At 45.9% G+C, this 27336-nt stretch overlaps 1 protein-coding gene across 1 annotated transcript in view; it reads left to right on the top strand.

The window, feature by feature from the left end:
• Ras85D (GTPase ras-like protein 1) overlaps positions 1 to 27336 on the top strand; it is a 314926-nt gene that overhangs the window by 223068 nt on the left and 64522 nt on the right. Inside the window, exons 6-7 of the mRNA XM_037432124.2 lie at positions 530 to 569; positions 19623 to 19783. Of these exons, the coding sequence (XP_037288021.1) occupies positions 530 to 569; positions 19623 to 19783 (201 nt within the window). The remainder of the gene's footprint in view (positions 1 to 529; positions 570 to 19622; positions 19784 to 27336) is intronic.

Below are 27336 nucleotides of genomic sequence, written 5' to 3'. Positions count from 1 at the left end.
AGGGATTGCAGCTTGTTGGAATGCAGCCCAAAAATTGCCAGTCTTTGTCAGAATAAATGCACTTTCTAGGTTTCAGCCCAGCACAGCATTCGATATATCGGATGTTTGGCTCTGCAGAAGTTTTATAAATGTGTGCGACAGTCCCATACTTCTGCATGGGAAATTCAAGTGAATTTATGAACTGTTTGATATATCTGAGTTTGATATACCTGGGATCAACCGTATAGTGTTGGGGGCCCGTTTAAGTGGCATGATAGTTTTAGTTAATCTGCATGAGGATTGTTCATTAGGGATACGTATAATAATCTTCATCACTGCAGCATTCTGTCTATATGAACAATATTTCACTCGGCTCTGTGCCACTACCAGTTCAAAATATCGTCTAGTACGCTACGAAATAGAGTACTCACTCATTTTAAGCATAGCATTGTTTGTTTACTTCATAATACTACACAAAGAATCAATTTCATGCTACACTTATGCTTGCCAACAATTTCATTGCTCTCACATATTCTTTCTATGATTCCAGATCAAGAGGGTTAAAGATGCTGATGATGTGCCCATGGTCTGTAAGTCCGTTTTTCAACATTCTTCTTGGATATGCCAGGCTATCAGGCATAGCAATTGTGAAAGGGTTTTATCTCTTGCAAAATTAATAACGTTCAGTGCACAGTCTGCCTTTGGCAAAAAATAAGTTACTGTGTGGAGAACTTTCACCACGATACACCAGGAGTGACAGTGAAAAACAGCCTGTCTTCTCTATGCTCTTCCTTCTGTGATCATCAGGACTATACCTAATCAATACAACTTTGTGATTGTGTAGCAGGAAATTATAGAAATGTGCGCAAGAAGTATGAGATTATTTAAAATTTTTAAATATATATTAAAGGCTAATAAAGCCAATAAATGACTTCAAATACCGAATTCAATACTGAATAACAAATGAAATCGGCCTATTGTGAGCTGACTTCCTTTCTCGCCTCCCTATTTCCGAGTTTTTTTCCTCCGCCTCCCTTGCTGTCCTTCAACGCGTATGCAGTGGTATAAGTAATAAAAGAAAGGCACAGTAGTTTCCATAACACCTTAAAAAAAAAACAATTCAGTAAACGACTACCCGTCACAGTGGTTTAGTGGTTATGACGCCCCACTGCTGACCTGCAGGTCATGGGATCAAATCCCAACTGCGGTGGCCCCATTTTCGATCAAGGCGACAACGCTTGAGGCTCGTGTACTTAAATCAACGGCATAATAAAGAACCCCAAACAGGCAATATTTTTAGAGCCCTCCACTATCGTGTCTTTCATAATAGTATGATGGCTTTGGGATGTTAAAACGCCTGCAATTATTGATGAAAATGTAAGTCATTAGACTGCTGGACATTGAAAGTACTTTCGGTAATGGACTACAGTCGATCGAAACCCGCAATAACAAAATCCAGAGGGAACGAAATTCTCACCGCAACGAAATATTTTCGGAGCACCGGCGAACGACCATAGGAGTCAACGGATTTTGTAACTCACGACTACGAGAAATATTCATACCGCAGTCCCTCATTAACAATACTTTTGAAACATGAGTGCGCAAATAATCTACTCTCGAAACAGTTACATTCGAAAACGGCTGAAACGCATTCATGCTACACTTAAATTGTGCAAAACATTTCCTAAGCACACTTGAGAAGCAGCCGCCATCATTGTTTACAAAAAAAACGTAAAGCTGACGACAATGATGATGATGATGATGATGGCTTGCCGATACAACTGCTCGTTATCGCGGACTACGTACGTAGTCAAACCCACAATCCTCATGGAGTGTCATTTGTTGGCTTTGCTACAATGGCTAGAATAAGAAAGTGTGATGAGCGGCAAGCGGCGCCTACGGAGCACACTGAAGCTTCTGAGGAGCCGCGTTGGGGTGTGCGCAGTCGTTTTTTTATTTATTCACAACATACTGTGGTCTTGAAAAGACCAAGGAGGAGAGGCACAAAAATTAAGTGGAAAACACACGTAAGCGTGATAGATGAATGATGTGCACAAAATACAAGAAGATAAGTACAATATATAGATATATATAGATGAGCTTAAACACAGGTTAATACGACCTTCAGAACAATTGAGATGGGTTTATCTCCCTATTATACATTCACAATTGCGGTAAACAGTAAAGCAAGTCGAGTACAGACTACAGTACAGACAATATGGCACGCTCAAAATGGCAAATAGACTGAGATGTGAATACCACTTCAGGCAGTGAATTCCATTCCGCTACTGTACGGGGAAAAAACGAATTCTTGAACATGTTTGTGTGGGCTCGATACGGAAGCAAATTGTGCGTGTGCCGATGTCTCGTAGGGCGCGATTGAAATGGCTGAATGTGTACCTATGTATTTACCTTTGTGGAACCAGTATAAAGAGCAAACAGCAGTTTCAGCCTATTGATTTTTGGTCTATCTTCCAGGGTTGAAATGCTATTCGCCAGCATTAGAGAAGTTGGTGAGTCAGTGGCCCTATATTTGCACCATTTCAAGCCGGTACTTATCTTTTTTAAGGAAAGGGTCCCATACGACTGAAGCGTATTGCAGTTTAGAAAGTATTATGATTTTGAAGGCCAGTAATTTGACATGAGTTGGTGACGCTTTGAGTTTATACCGTAAAAAGCCTAACTTGCGTGTGGCATATGCGCAGATTTTTTCTATGTGCTTTGACCACGACAGAGTATTCGTCAACGTTATCCCGAAGTATTTGTACTGGCTTTTTTCTACCACTGGTGCACCATTTAATGAATAAAAAAAAACTGAAAGGGTTGTTTTTTCTTCGTTACACGAAGTAGAACCGTTTTGTCAGCGTTCAAGCTCATACCCCAGGTAGTGCACCACTGACCGATTCCCGTTAAACTGCTGTTTAACAAGACTTGGTCATCAATGCCCATGATTTCCTTGAAGATAAGACAGTCGTCTGCAAACAATTTGAAACTCTCGGGTCAATAGCAGATGTCATGTCATTGATGTAAATTAAAAAGAGAACCGGTCCCAAAACACTGCCCTGTGGAACGCCATATGTTACACCAAGTCAGATACGCACCCGTCGACTTCGACAAACTGCGTTGTTTGTTAAATATGATTTGATCCAGTTAGTTATAAACGCAGGAAGGCCCAAAGAAGAAAGCTTAGTGAGTAGTTTATCATGGGGTACGCGATCAAAGGCTTTACTAAAGTCAAGGAAGACTAAATTACTTGGCTGGATGAATCTAAAGCTTGTGCGATTTCATGAAAGGTTGTAACAAGTTGAGTACTGGTAGAAAGGCCTTTGTGGAACCCATGTTGGAACTCGGAAAGGACGCTGTTTGTTTCCAGAAATTTGTTAATAAAAGAGGCGATTATGTGTTCCAAAATTTTGCAGCAGGTTGATGTTAGTGAGATGGGTCGATAATTTTCCATTTTCAAGCTATTTCCTTCTTTAAAGACAGCCACAATGCGAGCTAGGCGCCAATCATCAGGCAAGAGTGAGTGGGGCAAGCATTAAACGAAAGATGGCCGTCAAAATGTGCGACATTGGCTCGGCCTAACGGCGCAAAAAAGCATTTGGAATTAGGTCTGGCCCTTCTGACGACTTTTCATTTATATCCAGCACAAGTGCTAGAACGCCTTCGCAAGATATAAATTCAGGATCAATATCAGTCACATTTGTGAACAGCCCGTTTGTTTCAGTCTGGGGAGAGAAAACCGAATGGAAATACTCGTTCATTGTATTAGCAATGGTCTTCGGTTGGACGTTGTTTTCTTCAATTTGTTCCAAGCGTTTTTTACTGCCGCCCAGATAGCGCCAGAACTTTTGTGGTTGTGTTTTTATAAAATTTGGCAACGTGGTCCAAAAATATTTTTTTCTGGCTGTGGATAAACTTGCTGAAAGCTCTGTTTTAAGACTCTCAATGAGTTCAGCTCTAGGTAGTTTTGTTTTCTTGGCCCGTTTCAGTTTCCGCTTTAAGGGAACGATATTCCTGTCTACCCAGGGACTAGCTCGGTTTGTTTTGATTTTTTCACGAGGGACATAGATATGAATACAATCGAGGACCATCCTCTTAAATTCAAGCCATAGTGAGAGGGGATTTTCATTTGATACATTGTCGGCGATTGCCCAAAGCTCGTCTAGGATTGCCTGGTCGTCAGCACGGGCAAAGTTACTAATAACTTTTGCCTTGGGCTTAGCGTTTTTAGCACAATTTTCAAGGGAACAAGTAATGAAAACAAGATTATGGTCAGATATACCCTCTTCTATGCAAACATCATGCTGTAACGTAGCTTTGCTGATAAAAGCGAGATCCAAAATTGTGCCACCATAACCAGATGGACGGGTGACCTCCTTTACCACTTGGTCCATGTCACTAGCCATCATTAGGTCAGAAGTGGGATATCCTCTGTTTGGGAAAGATCGTCACTTGTCCTGTTGATAGATGGCATGTTAAAATCACCCGTCATAATAATCTTGCCCAGATTTGTTGCTGTCATATAATCCAAAAGCATTTTTAGAAACTCGGGTGGAGAAGACGGTGGCCTGTATACCGCGCAAACTGTAAACACATGACCCCAGAAAGTTACTTTCAAAAAGAGGCTTTCATGAGAATCAATCTGCGAAAGCAGAGTGACTGAGAACGATTTTTTTAATATGACAGCAACTCCTCCTCCCCGAGAAGAGCGGTCGCGACGGAATATTTGGTGCGAGTCAGGTACAATATAGCTGCCGCTGACACCATCGTGCAACCATGTTTCACTTATGACCGTCAGATGGGGATCATATTTGTATAAGAGACTTCCTAACTCAGCAGTTTTATTTGCTATGCTTCGGGCATTCACTTTTAGGATCCTTAGCTGTTTTGGTGCACCGCAAGCTTCCTGTCAAGGCTCGGCAGGTGTGACTTTGTTTGCAGATGCCATGTGCGCAGTACCTGGAGAGGGTTTAACACGAGTTACACGAGTGCCCCGGCTACTGTACAGATCTCTGTAAAACTCCTCCGCTATTTTAACTATCCTATCCATATTGGTAGTTATTTTGCCTTCTTTGTCCCTTAGTGCATACATCCAATTTTTGCCTATTCCACGTTTCCTCTTCACTGCTTTGACGCTTCCTCTGTTTTTCAGAGCGTGTTCAATTCTCTCCGTGTTATCCCTTCTTACATCGGATACCTTACGCCTATTGATCAACTTTGAAAGCTCTGCCAGTTCTATTTTGTCTGTTGTACTTGAGACTTTCATGATTTGACGCTTCTTAATGAGATTCTTCGTTTCCAGGGAAAGCTTGCCAGTGTCCTGTCTAACTACCCTGCCTCCAACTTTCACTGCACACTCCGTAATGATACTCGTCAGATTATCATTCATTGTATCTATGCTAAGGTTGGTTTCCTCACTAAGAGCCGAGTACCTATCCTGAAGTGAGACTCTGAATTCCTGTACTGAAGTGAGACTCTAAATTCCTGTACTTTCCCTCTCAGTGCTAGCTGATTGATTGGCTTCTTGCGTATCAGTTTCTGCCGTTCCTTCCTCAAGTATAGGCGAATTCGAGACCGTACCATTCGATGGTCACTGCATCGTACCTTGCCAACCACTTCCACATCCTGAACGATGCCTGGGTGTGCACTCATTATAATGTCTATTTCGTTCTTATTTTCTCCATTAGGGCTCCTCCATGTCCACTTGCGGTTTCCTCGTTTTCGGTAGAAGGTATTCGAAATCCGTAAATTATTGCGTTCAGCTCTCCTCTGGCGTTTCTAGTACCGATGCCATAATCTCATACTGCCTGCTTCTTCAGCCTACCTTTGCATTAAAGTCTTCCATCATTATTGTATACTGTGTTTTTACCTTACTCATTGACGATTCCACGTCTTCATAGAAGCTTTCGACTGAAGCGTCATCATGGCTGGATGTAGGCGCGTAAGCCTGTACCACCTTCATCTTGTATCTCTTATTCAGTTTAACTACGATACCTACCACCCTTTCATTAATGCTATGTTGTCAGCTATGTTTCTGTGAATTAGGAACCCCACTCCCAGTTCTCTTCGCCCCGCCGCGGTGGTCTAGTGGCTAAGGTACTCGGCTGCTGACCCGCAGGTCGCGGGTTCGATTCCCGGCTGCGGCAGCTGCATTTCCGGTGGAGGCGGAAATGTTGTAGGCCCGTGTGCTCAGATTTGGGTGCACGTTAAAGAACCTCAGGTGGTCAAAATTTCCGGAGCCCTCCACTACGGCGTATCTCATCAAATGGTGGTTTTGGGACGTTAAACCCCACAAATCAATCAATCAATTAATCCCAGTTCTCTTCTGTCAGCCAAGCCCCGATAGCAAAGGACGTCCCCATTCTGTAGCACCGTATAGGCCTCATCTGTCCTCCTAACGTCAGTAGCCGAGACAACCACGACATTAATACTATAAGAACTAGCAGTAACCCAGATGACACCTCACCAGTAATGATAGAAGTCAGAAAAGCTTTGGAGAGCATGCAAAGAAGCAAAGCTGCTGGTGAGGATCAGGTAACATCAGATCTGCTAAAAGATGGAGGTCAGATTGTGTTAGAAAAACTAGCCACCCTGTTTACGAGGTGTCTCCTGACGGGAAGAGTACCAGAGTCTTGGAAGAACACTAACATCATCTTAATACATAAGAAAGGAGATGACAAGGACTTGAAGAATTACAGGCTGATTAGCTTGCTCTCTGTAGTATACAAGCTATTTACAAAGGTAATTGCTAACAGAGTAAAGATAACATTAGAATTCAATCAACCAAAAGAACAAGCAGGATTTCGAACAGGCTACTCAACAATCGACCACATTCATACTATCAGTCAGGTAATAGAGAAATGCTCAGAATATAACCAACCACTATACATAGCCTTCATAGATTACGAGAAGGCGTTTGATTCAGTAGAAATATCAGCCATCGTGCAGACACTGCAGAATCAGGGCGTCGAGGAAGTATATATAAATATCCTGGAAGAAATTTACAGGGGATCAACTGCTATCATAGTGCTTCATAAAGAAAGCAACAGAATACCAATCAAGAAGGGTGTAAGGCAGGGGGACACAATCTCCCCAATGCTATTTACCGCGTGCTTACAGGAGGTTTTCAGAAGCCTAGAATGGGAACAGCTGGGGATAAAAGTTAATGTAGAGTACTTTAGTAACCTGCACTTCGCCGATGACATTGAATTGCTGAGTAACTCAGGGGACGAATTGCAACTCATGATTACGGAGTTAGACAAGGAGAGCAGAAAGGTGGGTCTTAAAATGAATCTACAGAAAACGAAAGTAATGTACAACAACCTCGGAAAAGAGCAGCGCTTCGAAATAGGTAATAGTGCACTTCAAGTTGTAAAAGACTATGTCTACTTAGTGCAGGTAATAATCGCGGAGCCGAACCACGGGATTGAAGTAACTAGAAGAATAAGAATGGGGTGGAGCACATTTGGCAAGCACTCTCAAATTATGACAGGTAGATTGCCACTATCCCTCAAGAGGAAGGTATATAACAGCTGTATCTTGCCGGTACTTACCTACGGAGCAGAAACCTGGAGACTTACAAAGAGGGTTCAGCTTAAATTGAGGACGACGCAGCGAGCAATGGAAAGAAAAATGGTAGGTGTAACCTTAAGAGACAAGAAGAGAGCAGAGTGGATTAGGGGACAAACGGGGGTTAAGGATATCATAGTTGAAATAAAGAAGAGGAAATGGACATGGGCCGGGCATGTAGCGCGTAGACAGGATAACCGCTGGTCATTAAGGGTAACTAACTGGATTCCCAGAGAAGGCAAGCGGGTTTGGGGGAGACAGAAGGTTAGGTGGGCAGATGAGATTAAAAAGTTTGCGGGTATAAATTGGCAGCAGCGAGCACAGGACCGGGTTAACTGGCGGAACATGGGAGAGGCCTTTGTCCTGCAGTGGACGTAGTCAGGCTGATGATGATGATGATGACACGAGTGCCCAAGGCAATGCGCTGTTGCCTAGTGTCATCCCAGGTATTATAACTTACACCATCGATCTTCAGCTTATCATAGATAAGTGAGACGTTTTGCCGTTTGCCTTGTCGTCGGCTTTCGCGGATTGCTATTACAGTTTGCGCTTGCGTAGTGTGGATTGACTGAAATCGTTTTGGATGAATATATTAGTGCCTTTGAGTTTGCTGGCACTACGTAGGATAGCTTCCTTCTCTAGGAAATCCTGGAAATGTACGATCACTGGTCTATTTCCAACTCGCTTCCCGAGACGGTGAATTCTTGCAACGGATGTGCTGGGTTGTTCGAGTATTTTTGTGAACACATTATCGATAACTTGCACACGCAACACTTGATCACTTTCATCAGCCTGGTCCTCAATACCATAGACAACAAGATTGGACCGTCAACTGCGATCTTCAAGGTCAGTTATTTTGCTTATCTGTTGCTCAATTACATTCTCAAGGGAAAGTACTTTATCATGTAGTTTCTGAATTTGCGAAGATTTTTCGTGTACATCGTGTAATACCTTATCCAGTTCGGTTCAACGGTTATTTAACAAAGTGACAGCATTTTCGGTGTCTGTCAGCCTACTTCGGATATCAGAAAGCTCTGTTATGACTGACCCTTCATTAGTTTCTCAAACATTTCTTCTACTGTTGGACCAGGATTTTCTTCTACGTCACCGCAGACGGCGAGTTTACAGGCATGAACACAACTGTACGCAATGAAAACACATGTCCGCGGGCACGGCAGAACAAGGAGTGTTCGATCATCACTGCGTACTTTTGAATAGGTTGAACTAACCGGGACGGTGAACAAGAATTGCTTGCTTATCGACATGTTCCCTGCCGCTTCGCCGTGCCCACTGAAGAAGAAATGCTGTGGGCCGTCCTTTATAGCCAGAAGTGGTGTTGTCCCCGTAGAGGTCCAATCAGATGTAGAATCGTTCGTGACCAGTTCTGGCAGAATACGCTGTGACCAGTTCTGGCAGAATACGCTGTCGCATCTTGCATCATGCACAGGAAACGCTTGACACGTGCTGGTTGTGATGACTAGCAGGAAAGCCTGGACAGTGAACAACAATTGCTTGGTTATCGGCATGTTCCCTGCCACTTCGCCATGCCCACTATATGTTGTTTGCACGTTTCCAACAGTTTCGTCGGGCACATTCGTCCTCGTTTTTTTTATTATTATTGCGGTGGCACTGTCGCACCAATGCTTCTGTATGTACTCTCATGGCATGAAAACAAAGTAATTGCTTCGTTCCGGGGTGCACTACAGGCTACAAGTCAGGTTGTTCGGCGTTCCAAAGGAAGAAGCTTTGCGCAGTCGTGGAGAGCGATCCCGCGCGCTGACAAGCTGCTTCAAGAAAACTTGGCTGTGTGAGAGCTGCACTTCGACGAGAGGTACATCTCCCGGCTCTTCGAGCTCACTGTGAACGCCGAAATGGTCCGCATTGAAAGGGGTAGGCCCAAAGGCATGCTTGCTGTTCAGGTGGGGGGGGGGGGGGGGGGTAAAACAGTGCCCCGCCAACTAGTCAATGTATAGAGCAGATTTTGCGCCCCCCTCCCAGGTCGCTTGAAGGGCGGGGGTCTTTTACCTTCCTCGTGCGGATGCCTATCGGTAGGCCTTTCGGGGAAACTCTTTGCATTTGTAGACGCCCTTGTAATCTCTTTTTCAAGGTGGTTTAGCTACAACGAGCTTCACAGTGACAGCTTGAGAGAGCTTGTTCCCCGATTAGGAAAAAAAAAAAAATGTCACACTGGGCTGCGCACGACATGGTCCGAGCCTCACCAATTAAGTGAAGTTTTTTCTGCTCATCCATTTGCGTCTTTACACAAATGCACTCCACAAGGAGCGAGCATCTTCTCAAAGTATTTGAAGCTCAGGCGCGTCACATAGGCTCTTAGCTCAAGGGAAACAATGTTCTGTGGGGCGCTTGTGGACTATAAAACTTTTTTGGGGGGGATAAAAAAAGACGTGCGACCAATGATTGAAAGTGCATTGTTGTAAACAGATAGTAAGTCACTACTCGGAAATGCGCTATTAGGTTAGTGTGTAGAAAATAAAAGGTTTTCATCCAGATAACGCTTGTGATTCTCGTCTCGTGACTTTGATATTACGAGTGATGGGGCGTTATTTACAGATTAGTGCTTGAGGAAATGATCGGCTTTATTTGCAGATTAGTGCTTGAGGAAATGATAGTTCGCCGTTGAAGGTGTTGCAAGTAATGGCTCACAACTTAATTCATAGTTCCACTCTTATACCACTTTAGATCGATAAAATGTTTCAGCGCCGTCACGCGCTCGCTTTCGGCACCCTGTTGATACGTTAGTTTAGTCCCGCACCCGCGTAGGCATCCTGTGATTCCAGAAGCTAATTAACATATTTTCTCAGTCGCCATTTGAAATTATGCATGAGCAACAAAATATATTTTAAATGTTCCACATTTACCCACGGGCGTGGTTGATTCTAGTCTGCGCAGCGCATCGCTGGCTAGTGTGACAGGCAAACTTGTGCCAGTGCCACCTGGAGGTTTTCTCCCAACTTGTTACGCGCTAGCCGGGACGTTCATCACACTTTCGTATTCTAGCCACTGCAGCTTAGCTCTGTGCTTGGCTTTGTCGGCTTTGTGCACACATGGTCGCTTGTGTGGAGCCATTGGTGGAGAGTTTGCTTGGTCGCTTGGGGGAACGTGAATCGTGTGTTGCGATTGCTTCGTCTGATTTCGCTTCCTCCAAAGATGCCGCCTCCAACGAAAAAGCGGAAGTTCATCACACTGAAAAATGAGGCTGCAATCATCAGCGAGTTGGAAAAAGGCAGAAAAAAAAAATGGACATCGCCGAAGAATTCGGCGTTGCTTGCAGCTTGTTGTTTACAACTCTGAAGAACAAGGCCTCCCTTCTTGGTGCACTTGAAAACGGCACAAGTGCATGAAACAAGACCGTGACGACTGCAGCGTTCCTGAACGTGGGCAAGGCGGTGTTCGCATGGTTTTATGAACAACGTGCCAACAAGGTGCCATTATCTGGCAGGATCCTGCTAGAGAAGCTGCTGGACTTTGCTTGTATGCTCAGCCACGACAACTTTAAGGCGAGTCTTGGCTGACTGAGCCGTTTCAAAGCTCGCCATGACATCCTGGCCAAAATAATCTTCGGGGAGGCAGCAGCTGTCGACTCGGTGACAACGTGCTTGTGGCTGCTGAGCAACAACGAACTTTTCGGCCAGTGCAAGCCCTCGGACATATATGATACTGATGAAAGATGAAACGGCACTGTTTTATGGAATGCTGCCATCCAAGACCTTAAACTTTAAAGGGCCAGAAATGCCACGGCGGCAAGCACAGCAAGCGGTGCGTGACGATTTTATTGTGCACCAACATGGATGGCACAGAGAAACGGCCATTGCTCGTTATTGGCAGGAGTAAAAAGCCCCGCTATTTCAAGGGGAATTGCAGGCTGCCAGTAAGCTACAACGTGAACTTGAAGTCGTGGATTACGCGAGCTGTTTCTAGCAGCTGGCTTCAGTCCTTCGATGCCGACATGTGGAAGGCAAACAGGTCGGTCTGCCTTCTTCTTGACAACTGTAGCGCCCATTAAGTCGACGTGCAGCTTGGAAACGTGCGCCTGGTGTTCTTTCCACCAAACTGCACTTCGGTGCTGCAGCCCCTTGCTCAGGGTGTTATTCGCAGCTTGAAGTGCGCTTATAGAAAGAGGCTAATTCAGCGTTTGCTGCTAAATATACACTGACGTGGACATGTTCATGGCTCTAGAGATGATCGCCACCGCATTGATTGCGATGAGTCCAGTCGTGATAACGAATTGCTTCACACACGCCGGCCTTGTCGCTCCGCAGGCATCATGCACTGATCCAGTGGAACCGGAAGAAGGTTCACCTGTAGGCGAACTTGATGACGGTACTGGTAACAGCGCAGTGCCGCCGTCACTGACCAGTGCATGGGGCAAACTTTGTGCCGTAGCAAACGAGATTTCCGATGGCCTCAGCGTCCATGAGTTCGTTTGTGCGGACGAAAGCGTTGTCGTGCACGAGGAAGTGACTTATGAAGCCATCGTCAGTAGCGTGTGCGAGGCGGCTGATTTCGATGAGCAACGACCGGAGCAGCCAGAGAAAACAAGCCTGCAGGATGTGCTGAATGCCTTCGACACAATTCGCTCGTTTTTCAGCGGGCTCGATGACGACGTGGCAGTGGACCATTTCTTACAGTGTGAGTCGAAAAGCATGAAATTGCTGCATGGTAACGCCAGCCAAAGTAAACTTGCTGCCTTTAGAAAATAAGGTGTTTTTGTAAATTCCATGTCTTTTCTGCTGCATTCTTGCGCCAACGAAATTCCCGCAAAAGCAAAATTTTGTGCTTTCCCCGCCAATTTCGTTATTGTGAGTTTCGACTATAATTGTAAATGATTGTGCAGAAAATCTAGGTATTTGATATGTTCACAAGCTGAGAATACTATGTATATTTGTTAAAACTAGCATGCCCGAAGATGAAAAAGACCTTTTTTTTTTTTAAGTATGATCTTTGCTCATTACATTTCCATTTACAAGAATCTAAAACACTTGTGATTTTATTGTATCTGTTTATAGACTGTAAAAGTACAACATTTGATTACAAGAGCTGTGGAATACTGCTTGCTGGAAGGAAAATCATTCCTGTCCCCTCGGCAGGCATAAGGCTCAAATGAAGTACGAAGGTTTTTTTGCGGGTCTTGCGTATTGGATGTGAAGCTTTTCAAAGCAAACTCGTGCTATTTTGAGCCTGCCTGCCTTTCTGTCAACTTCATGCTCTCATGGTTGTTTCAATGATTTTATATGTACCAAAATTGATATGGTGTGACATGAGCATATGCCGAACGTAAATGGTGGCTTGTGAAATGGAAATGGTGATATTGTTACGTGGTTTCAGCTGACTGTAACACGGCATAACCAAAAAGGGCACCTCAGACTGAGAGTGCAGAGCTTGACATTGTTGAGCTGTGTTGTGGCTGCAGACTGTCTACTGTTATTTCCACGTAACATTTTGGTGGAGGTGCTGGGTACTCTTTTGACAACGGAGCTACGAAGTAGACGCCTTCTTAAGTCTGCTACCATGGCTCCGGGTAAAGATACGCCTTCGCCACCTACGTCGGCAACGGCAGCAACCCAGTACGTTGCCTTAACCCAACTCGTGATCCCGGCACCTTTACTGGAGAGAACAATGCGAATGTGAACAAGTGGCTCAGTATGTATGAGCGCATCAGCAAGCAATATGGCTGGGACCCAACCTTTATGCTTGCAAATGTCATTTTCTATCTTCACAAGACCCCTCGCATCTGGTTTGAGAGCCATGAGCACGAAATCACAAGCTGGAAAATGTTTAAGCAACAGCTTCGCGACCTTTTTGGCAACCCATTTGGTCAACAGCTTGATGCCTGAAAGCAATTGGCCGCATGTTTACAGGCGTCCACGGAGCCCTACTCGACTTATATTGAAGACGTCTTAGCCTTGTGTCAAAGGGCTGATCCCAACATGACTGAGGCAGACAAAATATCGAACATTTTGTAAGGAATCTCCGACGATGAGTTGTTGACAACCTGCTTGTCAACAAACGTAATGACCATGGATGCCGTGATCAAAGAGTGCCGCCGTCTCGAGTTGGCGAAGAGTCGACACATTTTGCACCAGTTCCAGCGCTTACCCAACACTGCTGCAACATCGTCTTGCGAAGCCACTCCTTGTAAGCAGTCTACAACCGAAAACATGATGCACATTGTCCGACGTTAACTCGAGGCCGCTTACCTGGCTGTCAACAAACTGACTTTGCCCAACGCCTCAATGCCAGCTATCTCCTTGATCCAGGCTGTTGTCCGCCAGGAATTCGCTCACCTGAGTGTCCTGTCCACTGTACCAACAGTGGATAATACAGATCCCTCGATAGCTTCTGTCGACATGACACGTCGCCGTCTGTACTCTCTTCGAACCAGGAATCCGGCTGAATGGCGAATAGCTGATGATAAGCCAATCTGCTTCCGCTGTGGTCACGCGGGACACATCGCTTGTTACTGCTGCAGCCAGTGGCCATCTATGCCTTCTAGCCCATACCCCACTTACAGTAACTCATTCTGTCTACCGAACCACCGTTATCTGCCCCGCATTGAGTCTACAGCATTTACTGCCCCTGAGGACTACGGCCGCCCTGTCCCGTCGTCGTCGCTTCCGCCTCAAAGCCGCCCTTCTTATTCTAATACACACAGCTGCTCTCCCTCACCGTCGTTGAACCGCCTCACGTGTCCGAAATCCTCTGTTGCCTTAGAAGTGTGGCAGCTTGGGCTAGTTGGTATGACAAGATGATAATTATAGTGCGAGAACAGAACGACGACAGAGACAAGAAGGACACGAGCACTAACTTCTAACTGAATTTATGGCGCAGAGCGCGAGCACATAGGTGTTTTCACGCTCTGCTCAATAAACTCAGTTGGAAGTTAGCGCTCGTGTCCTTCGTGTCCTTCTTGTCTCTTTGTTGTCGATCTGTTCTCGCGCTGTAACTATCCTCTGTTGCCCTTTCGTTTGAACCGGAACACCCTTGAAGTATATGTTGATAGCACACCTGTTGAAGCTTCAATTTATGCGGGCATTTACGTCTCTACCATGAGTTTGCATTTTTATGAAGGTGCTCAAGCCCCCCTTTATCAATGTTGTCCAAGTTGCGGATGGCGCAACAGTCCCTGTCGTCGGTATGTGCACAGCTCAACTTATCATAGCGGTCATCAAGTGGTCGTTCTTTTTACCGTCCTTGCAACATGTCCCCACGACTTCATACCAGGCCTCGATTTTCTTTCCGCCAATTCTGCTCTGATTGATTGCTCTGCTGGCGTGCTCCGCCTTGAACTGCCACAAATCGGCGACGCCTCGTATCAACCTACATGCCGATTCCAATGCAGTGAGTTTGTTCACCTGCCCTCCAAAACTGTAACGTACATCGACTTCCTGTGCTCACCAGCTGTGCCCGACGGTGACTATTACGCTACGCTTCTCACCGATGTACTCTTTGTGCATAATGTTGCAGTTCTCCTTGCGCATAATGTTGCGATCCGGATAGCAGCTACCTAATACAACAGCTCGAATCTTCACCGTACGATCTGTTCGCATGTTTACTTTAAAGTACCACACCTTATATCGGCGTAATTTATCACCCACCGGTCACGACCTACTTCCGATCCTACCTAAGCACCTGCGCTCCACAGTCCTCCGCGAGCTCCATGACGCGCCAACTGCAGGTCACCTTGGTGTCTCGCACATATGACCGTGTGCGCCGCCACTTCTACTGGCCTGCCCTTTCACGCTCTGTACGTTGTTATGTCATCACTTGTGAAATTTGCCGGTGTCACAACAAGCCATCAGGACTCCTTGTCGGGTATCTTCAGCCCATCGACATCCCATTGGAACCTATCTTCCGTGTTGGTTTGGACCTTCTCGGTCCCTTCCCAACATCCGCCTAGGAAAACAAGCGAGTCACGGTTGCTACAGATTACGCGACCCGCTACGCAGTTACGTGACTCCCTATGCAGTTACGCGAGCCATGCCAGCAAGCTGCGCTACAGACGTCGCTGATTTTCTACTATGCGATCTCATTTTAGTGCACGGAGCCCCTCGTCAACTGCTGACAGACCGAGGCCTTGCGTTTCTTTCGAAAGTGGTTGACTATATCCTGCATTTCTGCTCTACTCAACATAAGCTCACGACATTGTACCACCCCAGACAAACAGGCTTACAGAACATTTAAACCGCACCCTGACGGACATGTTATCGAAATACGCCTCGGCCGACCATCGTTATGATGTTCGCGTACAATTCTTCCCGACATGACACTGCTAGGTACTAGTCATTTTACCTTCTGTTGGAATGTGAACCAACATTGCCGTTGAATACCTTCCTGTCGGCCGCTGAGCAGTCTAGTTCTGAATATGCACGCGATGCTATCGCCCGAGCTGACCAGCTTGTTCACCGCAGATTAACCGCGTCCCAAGACTCGTAGAAGCATCGCTACGACGAGTGGCATCGCGACAAACACTTTCCCACAGGTTTCTTCGTTCTCCTTTGGTCCCCTACGCGACATGCAAGCCTTTCAGAGAAGCTTGTCTTGCGTTTCATGAGCCCATACATGTGCTTAGACGATTGACCGACACACTACATATGAAATCGTTCCTTATGATCCATCAACCTCTTCTGCTCTGCTGTCCCAGGACATTGTCCACGTATCAAGGCTCAAGTGCTACCACACTGCTCCTGCTGTGGCCCAGTAAGCTCGCCGTGTTGGCGCTTTTGCCGCCGGGGGTTGTGTTACGCGGTTTAGGCTGACTGTAACAGGGCATAGTGGGACATACCCAAAATGGGCGCCTCAGACTGAGAGTGAAAGGTTGATGTTGTTGTTGAGCTGTGTTGTGGCTGCTGACTGTCTACTGTTATTTACACGTAACAATATTCATTTCATGTACGGCATGATTTACGCGACACAGTCTTAGGGCACTTTGGGACATTTCATTAGGCCTTTGATTTTCACTCAGCATGTACTACATCGGCTAGCAGGCATAAAAAAAATTTTCGCTGTACATGTACGACATGGCCTGCATGTTTGAGACGTGCACCTTTCATTGTGATAACTACACTTACAGTCTCTATAGGTTTTCGCCGTTATCATGTCCTGAATTGATAACATCCCTGGACTTATCGTGCATTTTACCAGCCAGCAAAATTGTGCAAGCTGCGGCGATGAAGGCGGTTCAAGCACAGATGAAACGAGGCGGCCCATCTCGGTCATGGCGCATGCAATAAAACCCCCCCGCCTGTTAGACCATCTGTGAAATGCTCAAGCACAGAGGAAATGCCCAATGCTTCTTTGAAGAGACACTAAAGGCAAAGGACCATTTTTGTCAGAGTGAAAGCTCAATGTCTGACATCGTTCCAAACCCCAATATTGTCAACAGCAGTGCCTTACTTACCAAAAAATTAATCTAATTGTATCGCATGACGTGCACCACGAATGGGACATTTGCAAAATGATCCAGATGACGCGAGAGTGTCCGACTACAAATCATCACTAGTAATAAAACTACCGTATTTACACGATTGTAAGTCTACTCGAACATAGGTCGACGCCCCGAAAATGGCACAGCATAAATTTACAAATTGACGCTGTGCTAATGTTAGACCAAGTTAAAATATGACTCTCTAGCTGTTTGCTCCTGGGTTGGCCTTCTCAGCCATGCCCCCCAAAAAAAAGACCCTGGAGCGTGTTCATTCAACGGTGAACAATAACTCAACATGCTGAACAAGAAAAAAAGAGACAGTGTCCTGCAAGCCCCGCCGCAGTAGTGTAGAGAGTGGCTAAGGCACTGGGCTGCGGACCTGCAGGTCGCGGGATCAAATCCCGCCTGCGGCAGCTGCATTTTCGACGGAGGCAAAAATGCTGTAGGCTCGTGTTCTCAGATTTGGGTGCACGTTAAAGAACCCTAAGTGGTCAAAATTTCTGGAGCCCTCCGCTACGGCGTCTCATAATCATATGGTGGATTTGGGACATTATACCTCACATGTTAATCTATCAAAATCGTGTTCTGCAAACCCTGCAAGGAAAAACAAGTGCATGGCTGTGCCACAGTTCTAGTACACTCTAGCGATGCTTAGCCATCGGCACCTTTACACCATCATAAACTAAAACATTTCTGTTTACTTTCCTGTCGTAGAGACAGCTATACGTATTTCTTCGAAAACTTGAATTTTGTCCAAGTCGATTGTGTTTATATTTAAAGTCTCGAGGGCCTAAAACAGTGCCTGTTTAGGGTGCCTAAAACCCCGTTCTTTAGTGCCTATAAATCCGGCCTCTAGTAATCGTGCATGCACCCTTGCCCTTTTCTTTTTATATTTTTGTTACGGCTCCATCACACAAGTAAAGCTGCCTTGCGAAAACTGCGCCCGAATGACTAGGAGCCTTCCAATGAGATTTCTTGCACAATGGTTCATTTGAGTTTGTTCTGAAACTTACGGCACCGCTATCGATAACGCTTTAATCTTCGATGGCACATACATAAATGCCGATGCACTTCACTTCATGGCAGATTATCGACGGACGACGCACGCATTTCTTTTAGAGCATTGTTTCGTTCTCCGGGACAAGTTCGACTAAATAAGAAGTTTACTCATGAAAGCAGCAACCCCTGCATTCGTCAGCGTCACGACCCCGTGGGAAAACAGAGGCCGACAGCTAACTCTTTTTGATCCGACATCGCAAAACTCTACGAAATGCTGGCGTAAGGGACAAGTACGGTTGCTCCAGGGAAAAATGCTCTTATCACACAATCTGTTCGTGTTGAGAGTGCACCTCCTAAAACTGATTTGTTTAGGAGCTGTGCATTGATGCTTGCCGAGATAACGCCCGTGTCAGCTATCGCAGCCATGCTCTTACAATCGAAGTTCACAGCTGCTGATGACTGTCTCTTGAGCAACCACTCTCGCCCCCTTTTCACTGCGTCTTTTCATGCCCATTCAAGAAGGGCAGCATGTTGACACTCTGCTTGAACATTCGACGGCAGGTCTACCATGCGGTGGGATGCTATAGCGTGCGCCCTCCGAGCGACAGAGATTGGCCGCCTCGTTTAATTTCTGTTTGAGCAGCGCTCGTCGCTCCAGCTTATGCGATTTCATGCGCGGTTAGAACATATGTTAGAAACTTGTAGTTTTATGTGGAACATGGTGGCGATGGCGAAAAACCATAGTGTGTCCATATAATCTTTATCATAATAAAAAAACTTCATTGTCTAAAAAAAAACCTTCATTGTCTAGCAATGGCGCGGCGAGTGCATCTATATTTCCTTGTGGTTCTCATGCTGACTGTGGCGCTTAGGGACCGATCTTAAGTTTTTTACATTTATTTTTATGGAACCTTATTGGGTTTAGTAGGAAGATAACTGTTATTTGCTTATCTCTAATCTTGAGTTGATGTTCAGTTTACATGCGATGTTTTAATCACATTTTGAACATTTCAGCATTTTAACATTCAAGTTTTTTATTTGTCTAAGGTCTAGTATGTATATGAAGTGCCTGTTAATTTTTTCATCGAGTTGCTGTGTTTTAAGCTTTGATGTTGTAAGGTTTTATATATATATATATATCAATTTGAGGTAAGTTTGATCGCTTTATCAGCATTGCATGATTAGTGAAGGCCACTGAAATTTTTTGTGTTTACTAAAAGCAAACATTTTGGTGTGTGACCCTAAAAATCTGCTCCAGAATAAAACTTCCATGCTCTTTTTGGTGCTCTAGAGCTGCTCCGAAACTCCCCTTTCACTGCTTCAAAGCAGCTCTAAAACCACTTTATTCCTATTTCCTGAGCTTCTCCAAAAGTCTAAACCTCGCTTCCACTTCTGTTTGAGTAAAAGCTTTTGCATTATTTTTTGGCGTCCTGAACCTTCTTAAGAGCTAAGTCTTTTGAGCACCTGAAAAATGTTAGCTATGAACCTAATACCGTTTTCACATTTTTAATCATTAGTGAACTTTGCTCTGACTATCCATCCTCGTAGTTAGCTACGTTCTTAAATGAGTGTCTCTGTTTCTTTTTTTTTTTTTTTTTTTCATTTCCTTCTATGTGTTTGCATGCAGTGGTGGGCAACAAGTGCGACCTGCCGACACGTGCAGTTGACATGAAGCAAGCAGGGGAGGTTGCACGCAACTATGCTATTCCATTCATCGAAACAAGTGCCAAGACCAGAATGGGAGTTGACGATGCCTTCTACACGCTTGTTCGTGAAATTCGCAAAGATGTAAGTGAACTTTGAATACTGCTTATGTGTGGTAACGCAATGGCTCTGTGTTGCACAGTGCCATCAACGCTTGCTGCATGGGAATTTCAACACCATGACATGCCAATCAGACTATCGTAATGTCACCATTGTAAGTGGGAAAACACGTGGACACAGAAAGAAACGGACAGGACCTATCACTGAACCATCAACAGTTCTATTCGTGTAAACATAAGTTCAGTGATTCCACTCCTGTGCCAAAGTGCTCCAAATGCATTTTACTGTGCCTTCCTGATAATATCAACGGAAATTGCGGCAAAGTAGCAGGTTTGGGGACGTTTATTACCGGCGCTAGCCACGCCGGCACGTGAAAACGTGTGCAGCTTGTTGTGGCGACCAAAGTCGCAGCCACGTACCTAGAATTATTGCGCTCAAGGATTAGGGGTCGCGCATGAGTCCTTGGTAATTCCAAGTGCTGACACGGCTTTTTTTTGTGCAATTCGGTTCAACGGCTCTTGCAACAGCTCGGGACGTCTAGGGCAATCGGTTTAGCATGTAAGTGGGGTGGCAATGTATTAGCAGGCGTCACTCGTTTCAATAGTCGCACTGCGTGTAATTACAGCACTTCTTCGTAATAACTGCCTAGAATGTCTGTTACGTCTATTTTCGGGCATCATGTTAGAATATGGCATGCATTGCGTCGGCAGAAGAGCACGTGAACGGTGGGTAAGCCTTAACATTTTCTTTAATATACGTCATCAACGAATCTTCATCTAGAACAGCTTTTTTGTAATTTCTTCTACCAGCACATTCGCGTTGGTACAGTATAATCTTGTTAGAATGGATCCGCTTACAAGACATTCGGATTCTACATACTAACTTGTGGCTTTAGGCTTACCTCCCTATTTTTCTCATTGATAGAACTTCGTTTATTATGGATTATGGTACAACATACATTTGAATGTAATAGATTATAATGTGAGGCCAGCAAGGTGGTCAGGACTCTTTTGCAGTTGACTTTTTTACCAAGGACATCCCATATGCAATAACTTAAAACATAACTTGGCGTACTCTCAGGATAAGAATAGCGCTGCGGCGTACTCTCAGGATAAGAATAGCGCTGCAGATATCGACTTGCCGACCTAAGAGCGAAGGCCGCATATCTCCGGTCTGTTCATGATTAGTTATGCCTAGCTACGGCGACGAAAAATTTGAGCGTTGCGTGCTTGATTTTGGGATGTTGGGGCGCCGACACGGGAAATCGCTGACTGCTGCCACCGCTGTTCGGAGCAGTCGGTGCTTGGCGAGAATGGCTGTTGTCTACTACCGATGTGAAAGATTCGCAGTTCCAAGGAGCCAGTGGCTTATGTGATTTGTTGCTTGCGAAGAAGCACATTATGGCTTCATTTTCGCATATCCGCTAGCAAGACGCTCTGGCTCGCAAAGTTCGGGGCGGATATGTTTCGCCTAGCCACAACTTCGAGCAAATAGCGCGGCTGCGGTGTGCATGGCCACGGTGTCCGATGTTTCAAAGTTAGACATGCTCAATTGCGAGTACAATATAATTGTCCTGGGGTGGTCTTCGTCGCTAAGTCCGAAGGCTGATAAGCGGAACCTTCCTGCTCACGAGTCAACGCTGTGACAATCGATTTGAGACACACGTGTGCAATGTTCGAACAAGTACGGCACACGATCGTAATCTGAAGACTGAACTTCTGCTTACAGCTGCCTTAACAACCCGTGAACACAGAACGAGTGCAAAAGAAGTGTGATTCTGGACACTAAGGAGTGTGATCTTGGAGAGCGGCAATCTCGCGGCGGCACGCAATAAGCACACTACGCTATCTCGGAGGCGTATCCGGAACGAGCATAGTACTTGCGAAGCGTACTGGAACAACACAGCAGAAACAGCCAATCAGATTCCTCCAAATAAATTTCAAACATCTGCTTTTTGAACACAGAATGCTTTTTACAAAATGCTTTTACGACAAGACCAAAATGGTTGTGGGCAGGTGTGCTGTCGTGAAGCTATAAATTTTTTAAAAATGCTGCTTTTTTTTTTTACTTCCACGATGAATTTCACCGCCTTGGCAGGCACGAAAAGCTTTCTACAGCACGACTACAAATTTTCAAAGAGGTTATTCTGGAATCAGATAGAAAAAGGGCTACAAACACTGAAGAACGATTTCCGAAAAATCAAGTTTTTTTATGCATCATTGAGAATAATTTCGTATATGACGCGCTTTTCTCCGGTTATAGCAGACCTATTCAGTGGTTCCATAAAAGTCTGTTTTAACGTCACATGAATCTTACTACAGTGAAAGCTCGTTAATTCGAACTTCAATAATTCGAATTAATGGATAATTCGAACTGTAAGTTATGATCTCGACAAGCTCCATACAAGCCTATGAATAAAAAAGCCCGTTAATTCGAACGCGTGTAGTTTCCGCCGCGGATAATTCGAACTACGCGCCACCGCGCCGGCGGCTTGGCTAATCACTCGATTGAGCGGCTGCCGAGTTACGAGGCGGCGTTGACAGGGAGCAGAGAGAAAAACTGAGAAACTGGCGCAGAGGCCAAAGTGCAGAAAATAGCGCCACTTACTCTTCGCCCCCCTCCCCCCACAATCTTTCTCTCTCTCGGCGGCTGCATGGGAGTGAAAGCTCGTTAATTTGAACTTCAATAATTCGAATTAATGGATAATTCTAACTGTAAGTTATGATCTCGACAAGCTCCATACAAGCCTATGAATAAAAAAGCCCGTTAATTCGAATGCGAGTAGTTTCCGCCGCGGATAATTCGAACTACGCGCCACCGCGCCGGCGGCTTGGCTAATCACTCGATTGAGCGGCTGCCGAGTTATGAGGCGACGTTGACAGGGAGCAGAGAGAAAAACTGAGAAACTGGCGCAGAGGCCAGAGTGCAGAAAATAGCGCTACTTACTCTTCGCCCCCCTCCCCCCACAATCTCTCTCTCTCTCTCAACGGCTGCCTGCTCTCCGCCCTATGTAACCTCCAAGATTTCTTCTTTTTTTTTTTTTTTAGTGCCAATCTCGGAGCCTTTGAAAATTCTGCATAGTTGTCGCAGTTAGACAACAGATGGCACGACCAGCACACAGCAAATCGGGTGCGTCATAGCTTCACCCAGCCTTCCCTGTAGTCTGTCTCGGCGGCTAACGTTTGTTGCAATAGCGCCGGTAGTAGCTTCCTGTCTGTCGCGATTCTGCTGCTCCGACTTGATAGGGTGTGCCCGCGGCAAATACCGTGCCAAAACACTACAGGAGAAAGCTGATATCCTGCGGGAAGTGGACACCGGACTCTTGCCTAAGCAAGATATCTTGAAAAAGCATGGGTACCAAAAACGACGCTATCTACTTATATAAAAAATAGGAGGACTATTGAAGATGCCTTAGAGGCAGAAGTTGCGAGCAAAAGAAGGAGGTTGCGGCCCGCAAAGTATCCTGACCTCGAGAAAGCGCTTCTCATTTAGATAAAGGAAATGCGTTCGCAGGACATACGACTGAGTGGCCCAGTCATACTGGCAAAGGCAGCGGACTTCGCCCTGCAGCTAGGCTACGACGACTTCGCTGCTTCAGATGGGTGGTTGCACCGTTTTCGCGAGCTCTACGACCTCGTTTCCTGTGCTATGTCGAGTGAAATGAACGCCGTCAACATGGAAATGTGTGAAGGTTGGCGCTCCGAAGTACTTCAAGGCTATATGAAGTATTCTCCGCAAGACATATTTAATGTGAATGAAACTGCATTATTTTTCGAATTGCTGTCCGCCAAAACTATCACGTGTAAAGGGGACAAGTGCACGGGAGGGAAAAAAAGTAAAGAACGGATAACTGTGATGGTTGCTGCGAACATGACCGGGACCAAGAAGTTGCCTCTGTCTGTGATAGGCAAATCGAGAAGTCCTCATTGCTTCAAGAACATCCGGTCGCTCCCATCGGACTACGCAGCCAACAAAAAGGCCTGGATGACGGGGGAATTGTTCGCGCAGTGGCTGGGGAAGCTTGACAAGAATTTCAAACGCTGTGGCCGCAAAGTCCTGCTTCTTGTGGACAACTGTTCGGCTCATAAAGTCGACCTTGAGGCGAAGGCCATTGAGCTGGCCATCCTTCCAGCAAACACGACAGCGGTACTGCAGCCCATGGACCAGGGTATAATTAGACATTTAAAATTATTTTATCGGCATCATATGTTGGAACGAATTATTTTGTGCAATAACTACCAAGTGACACTCCTAAGTGCACTATACGTGCTTGTGCGTGCTTGGGAGCAAGTGACAGCACTTATGACAGCAAATTGCTTTCGCCACTGTGGCTTCAGCACCGAAGCTCTGCAAGCTGACGAGCCACCAGGGCCCGCACACGGCGTCACCGCCCCCATGGCGGACGTTTGGGAAGACGTCTGCTTTGCGGACTACGTCAATGTGGACGCAAGTGAAGTGGTGTGTGGTGCACTCACGGATGGCGACATAATATGTCAGGTGAGAAGTGCAGAACCTGTCGCTGCCAGTGACGATTATGAGGAGAACGAAGCACCAGTGCGGCCCTCTGCTGCGGAAGTCGTCGCCGGATTGAATGCCGCCCGTCTTTCCTTAAGTTTTGAAGAAGGCGGAGAAGCGGCCTTCCGCCAAATTCGCTCGTTAGAGCAAAAAGTGCTGGCTGTCGCCTTCAAGAAAAGAAGGCAGACCGCGATCACTTTTTTCAAAAAATAAATTATGTCCTATTCCCAGTGTACTATTGTTGTTCTTCACTTTCGTTAATTCGAACTGAGGCGGCTTCTCCTTGCGGTTCTAATTAACAAGCTTTTACTCTACTTCTTTTACAATGGATCAAAATCCTCTTCGCTATGGCGGTCTGTTGTAATGAAGTCATACTGTAATCGCTCTTGTGGTAAATGCCCACAACAGGTCCTTCTTTTTGAGCTCGTGAGCGCTAGGGTCGCAGTGCATATTGTTTGCATGCTTTTTCTTTTTTTCAAATGTCGTCTCGATAATAAAAGCATGCATCCTGGTTGGAGCAGCCACAGTTCGGTTTTGATACATGCAGCTTTCAGCAGCCGGCTCATCACTCACTGCCCTGGTGACGGAAGGCCTATTGCCAAGCGGCTATGCTGTGTTACCCATTCACACTTCATTTTTCAGGGTCAATAACTCACAATTAAGAAATAGTCATACCTCGTTAGTGCGTACCCACTTTAAGTGTACGAATGGATGTGACGAATCCCCGATCGAGTCTCATAGAGAGTATTGCATTGGCAGAGTGCTTAACATGTAGGGTTCGGCCTATGCCTACCAGTTAGTGCGTACTAACTGCAAACAGCTATAACATTTTGCACAACAAACTTTTACTGCTCCGCGGAACTTTGCAGATGCCACAGTGTGCCGTGAATGGTTTTCCCTTATGTTAATAAGTGCCAAGATCTGCCGATAAGTTATTTGGGCGCGGTTGCGGCGACAACATTGTGAGTAACCATCGGGGAAAATACGAATGTGAGGCGGCGACCACCAACAAATCTGCCAATATGAGTTATCGCCGGCGTAAAGTCTTATGACAGTAAACATCCCGGTTATCTGCTCAGGCACGCCTGTGGCATACCGTCATTTTAGGCCTACTGCACGCTCAGTAGATGACTACCTGAATGCGCTGGGCCGCCGATCGCTGCCGCTTCGTTTTGTGAGACTGTGTTCAAGCGTGCACCGCTTTATTGAAACGTAAGCAGCTCGCTGTCGTAGAGTTTAGTGTTGCGTATTATGGGCACCGAGAAACTTTGCTGTATTATGACAACCCGCACATCGTACAGCGAGCGTAGCTCTGTTGTTACCACGCTGCATGCGTATATTTAGTGACAGCACAAATATGCCTCAGTCCGCTGCCAGGACTGCTAGGGCACGGCGGAGAGCACATTGCTTGTTGAAAACTCTTCGTTGCCGCATTAACCCAGCAGGCTACTTGCTGAATCTGTGCATGGCCTGAAGGGAAGAGGGTGTACGCAACACCAAATGGATCGGCAGTCACGGTGTGCACAGAGTGAGCCAAGTGCTGCACGCCACTAGCCACGCAGTAAAAGGTTTGGCTCTCAGAGACTTTACTGCATTTAAAAAAGAAAACTGCATTAGTTTTCGCTTGGAAGCAGACCGCGGATCAACTGTATCACGGACAGCTGATTATGTCTGTTCTGTCGCTGTACCACGCTGCGTATCCCGGATCCTGCATCAGTTTCGAAATTCTTTAGCATGTGGTGGCGTCGCCACCACATGCTATCGGGCGGTTGTGCGAGAGTCGGAAACTGTTCTGTACTTTGGCTAAAGGAAAGAAATGGCTTTGCGGTGGGCACTTCAGGCTATATTTCCAGTGGCACTGAGTGTCATCCTTTGTTGGCAGCAATGGCGCATGTCAGGATAGGGAAATTCTTAGCTGGCGGTTAATGCGTAGAACGTTTAGTGCGTAGTTCAGCCGTCGTCCCCAGCAGGTATGTATTAATGGGGTTTCACTCTGAACATGATGGTATCACAGTTATTGCTTTGTTCTGGTGGATGGGAGGCTGCATCGCTTGAACGGCGCAGTCACTGGTTCACGCTCGCGCCATCTTGGAGCATCATGAGACTGCTTGTAAACTTGTGCTATCAGAGTCAACCGATTCCGGTTACTAAAAGCATGAAGTCTCTGCTGCGCCGCTGTAACCAACGGCGGAACTGAAGCTTTAGAGAAACCAACTAGCCCGGCAACGTGCCTTAGCAGAGAAACCAAAACCGAACGAACAGTAGTGGACTATGATCATGAATATAGTTACTGAGAAGGAAAAGTGGCCAGGAGGCTCTAGTCACCATTGGGCGGAAGCGCTTGGGCCGCTGGTGCATCCAGCCTCTGCGAAATGTGCCGCACATGACGGTTTGTGCCTCGACGGGACAGTTCGCACAGCTGTCGCTACCCCAGTTTTCCGCGACGCCTATGCTATTGATTTCCTTGCGTCGTGACTTCACGCATATCGTGTGCAGCTCGGGTACATCAAAAGAGTTGACTGTTCGGCAAGTTTGCGCTTTGACATAAAAATGGTCTTTAGGTTCTCAGGCTGTGTTTGTGCGCGTTGATGATGGTGTGGCTGTTGCTGGTTTGCTGACTGATGATGACTTATTAGGAAGGGCTTGAAGAGAATCCGAATCACTGTTTCGATGATGACATTCAAGATGAGCCGACGCGACATCGCACCGTGCAGGAGGCCACCAAATTTCTGTCCTCGCGAAGTTTTGCATCAGTTCTTGCGAGAGCGAGCGAGCACACCACCACCACATGAGGTTGAACGTTCCAGCACCAATTCCGATGACGAGGCAGACTAAGTTGACGCAGTTTCATAAAACAGATTTGTCTGTGCAGAGTACATTTTCCTTTTGTTTTGATGGTTCATTCGATTATCCGAGATTTGGTTAACTGACATTTTCACTGGTCCTGTGAGATCCGGGTTAACTAGCTTTTACTGAACTAATTATGTCTGTGACAGAAACTTTGCTTCCTGTCATAGGTTCGCACACTGCCCTCGCCGTCAACCTTTCAGGCGGGGGTACGT

This window comes from Rhipicephalus microplus, unplaced genomic scaffold (assembly GCF_043290135.1).
Source record: "Rhipicephalus microplus isolate Deutch F79 unplaced genomic scaffold, USDA_Rmic scaffold_14, whole genome shotgun sequence".
NCBI lineage: Eukaryota > Metazoa > Arthropoda > Arachnida > Ixodida > Ixodidae > Rhipicephalus > Rhipicephalus microplus.
The sequence above is the reverse complement of the archived record's forward strand: the minus strand, read 5'-3'. Positions and strand labels throughout refer to the sequence as shown.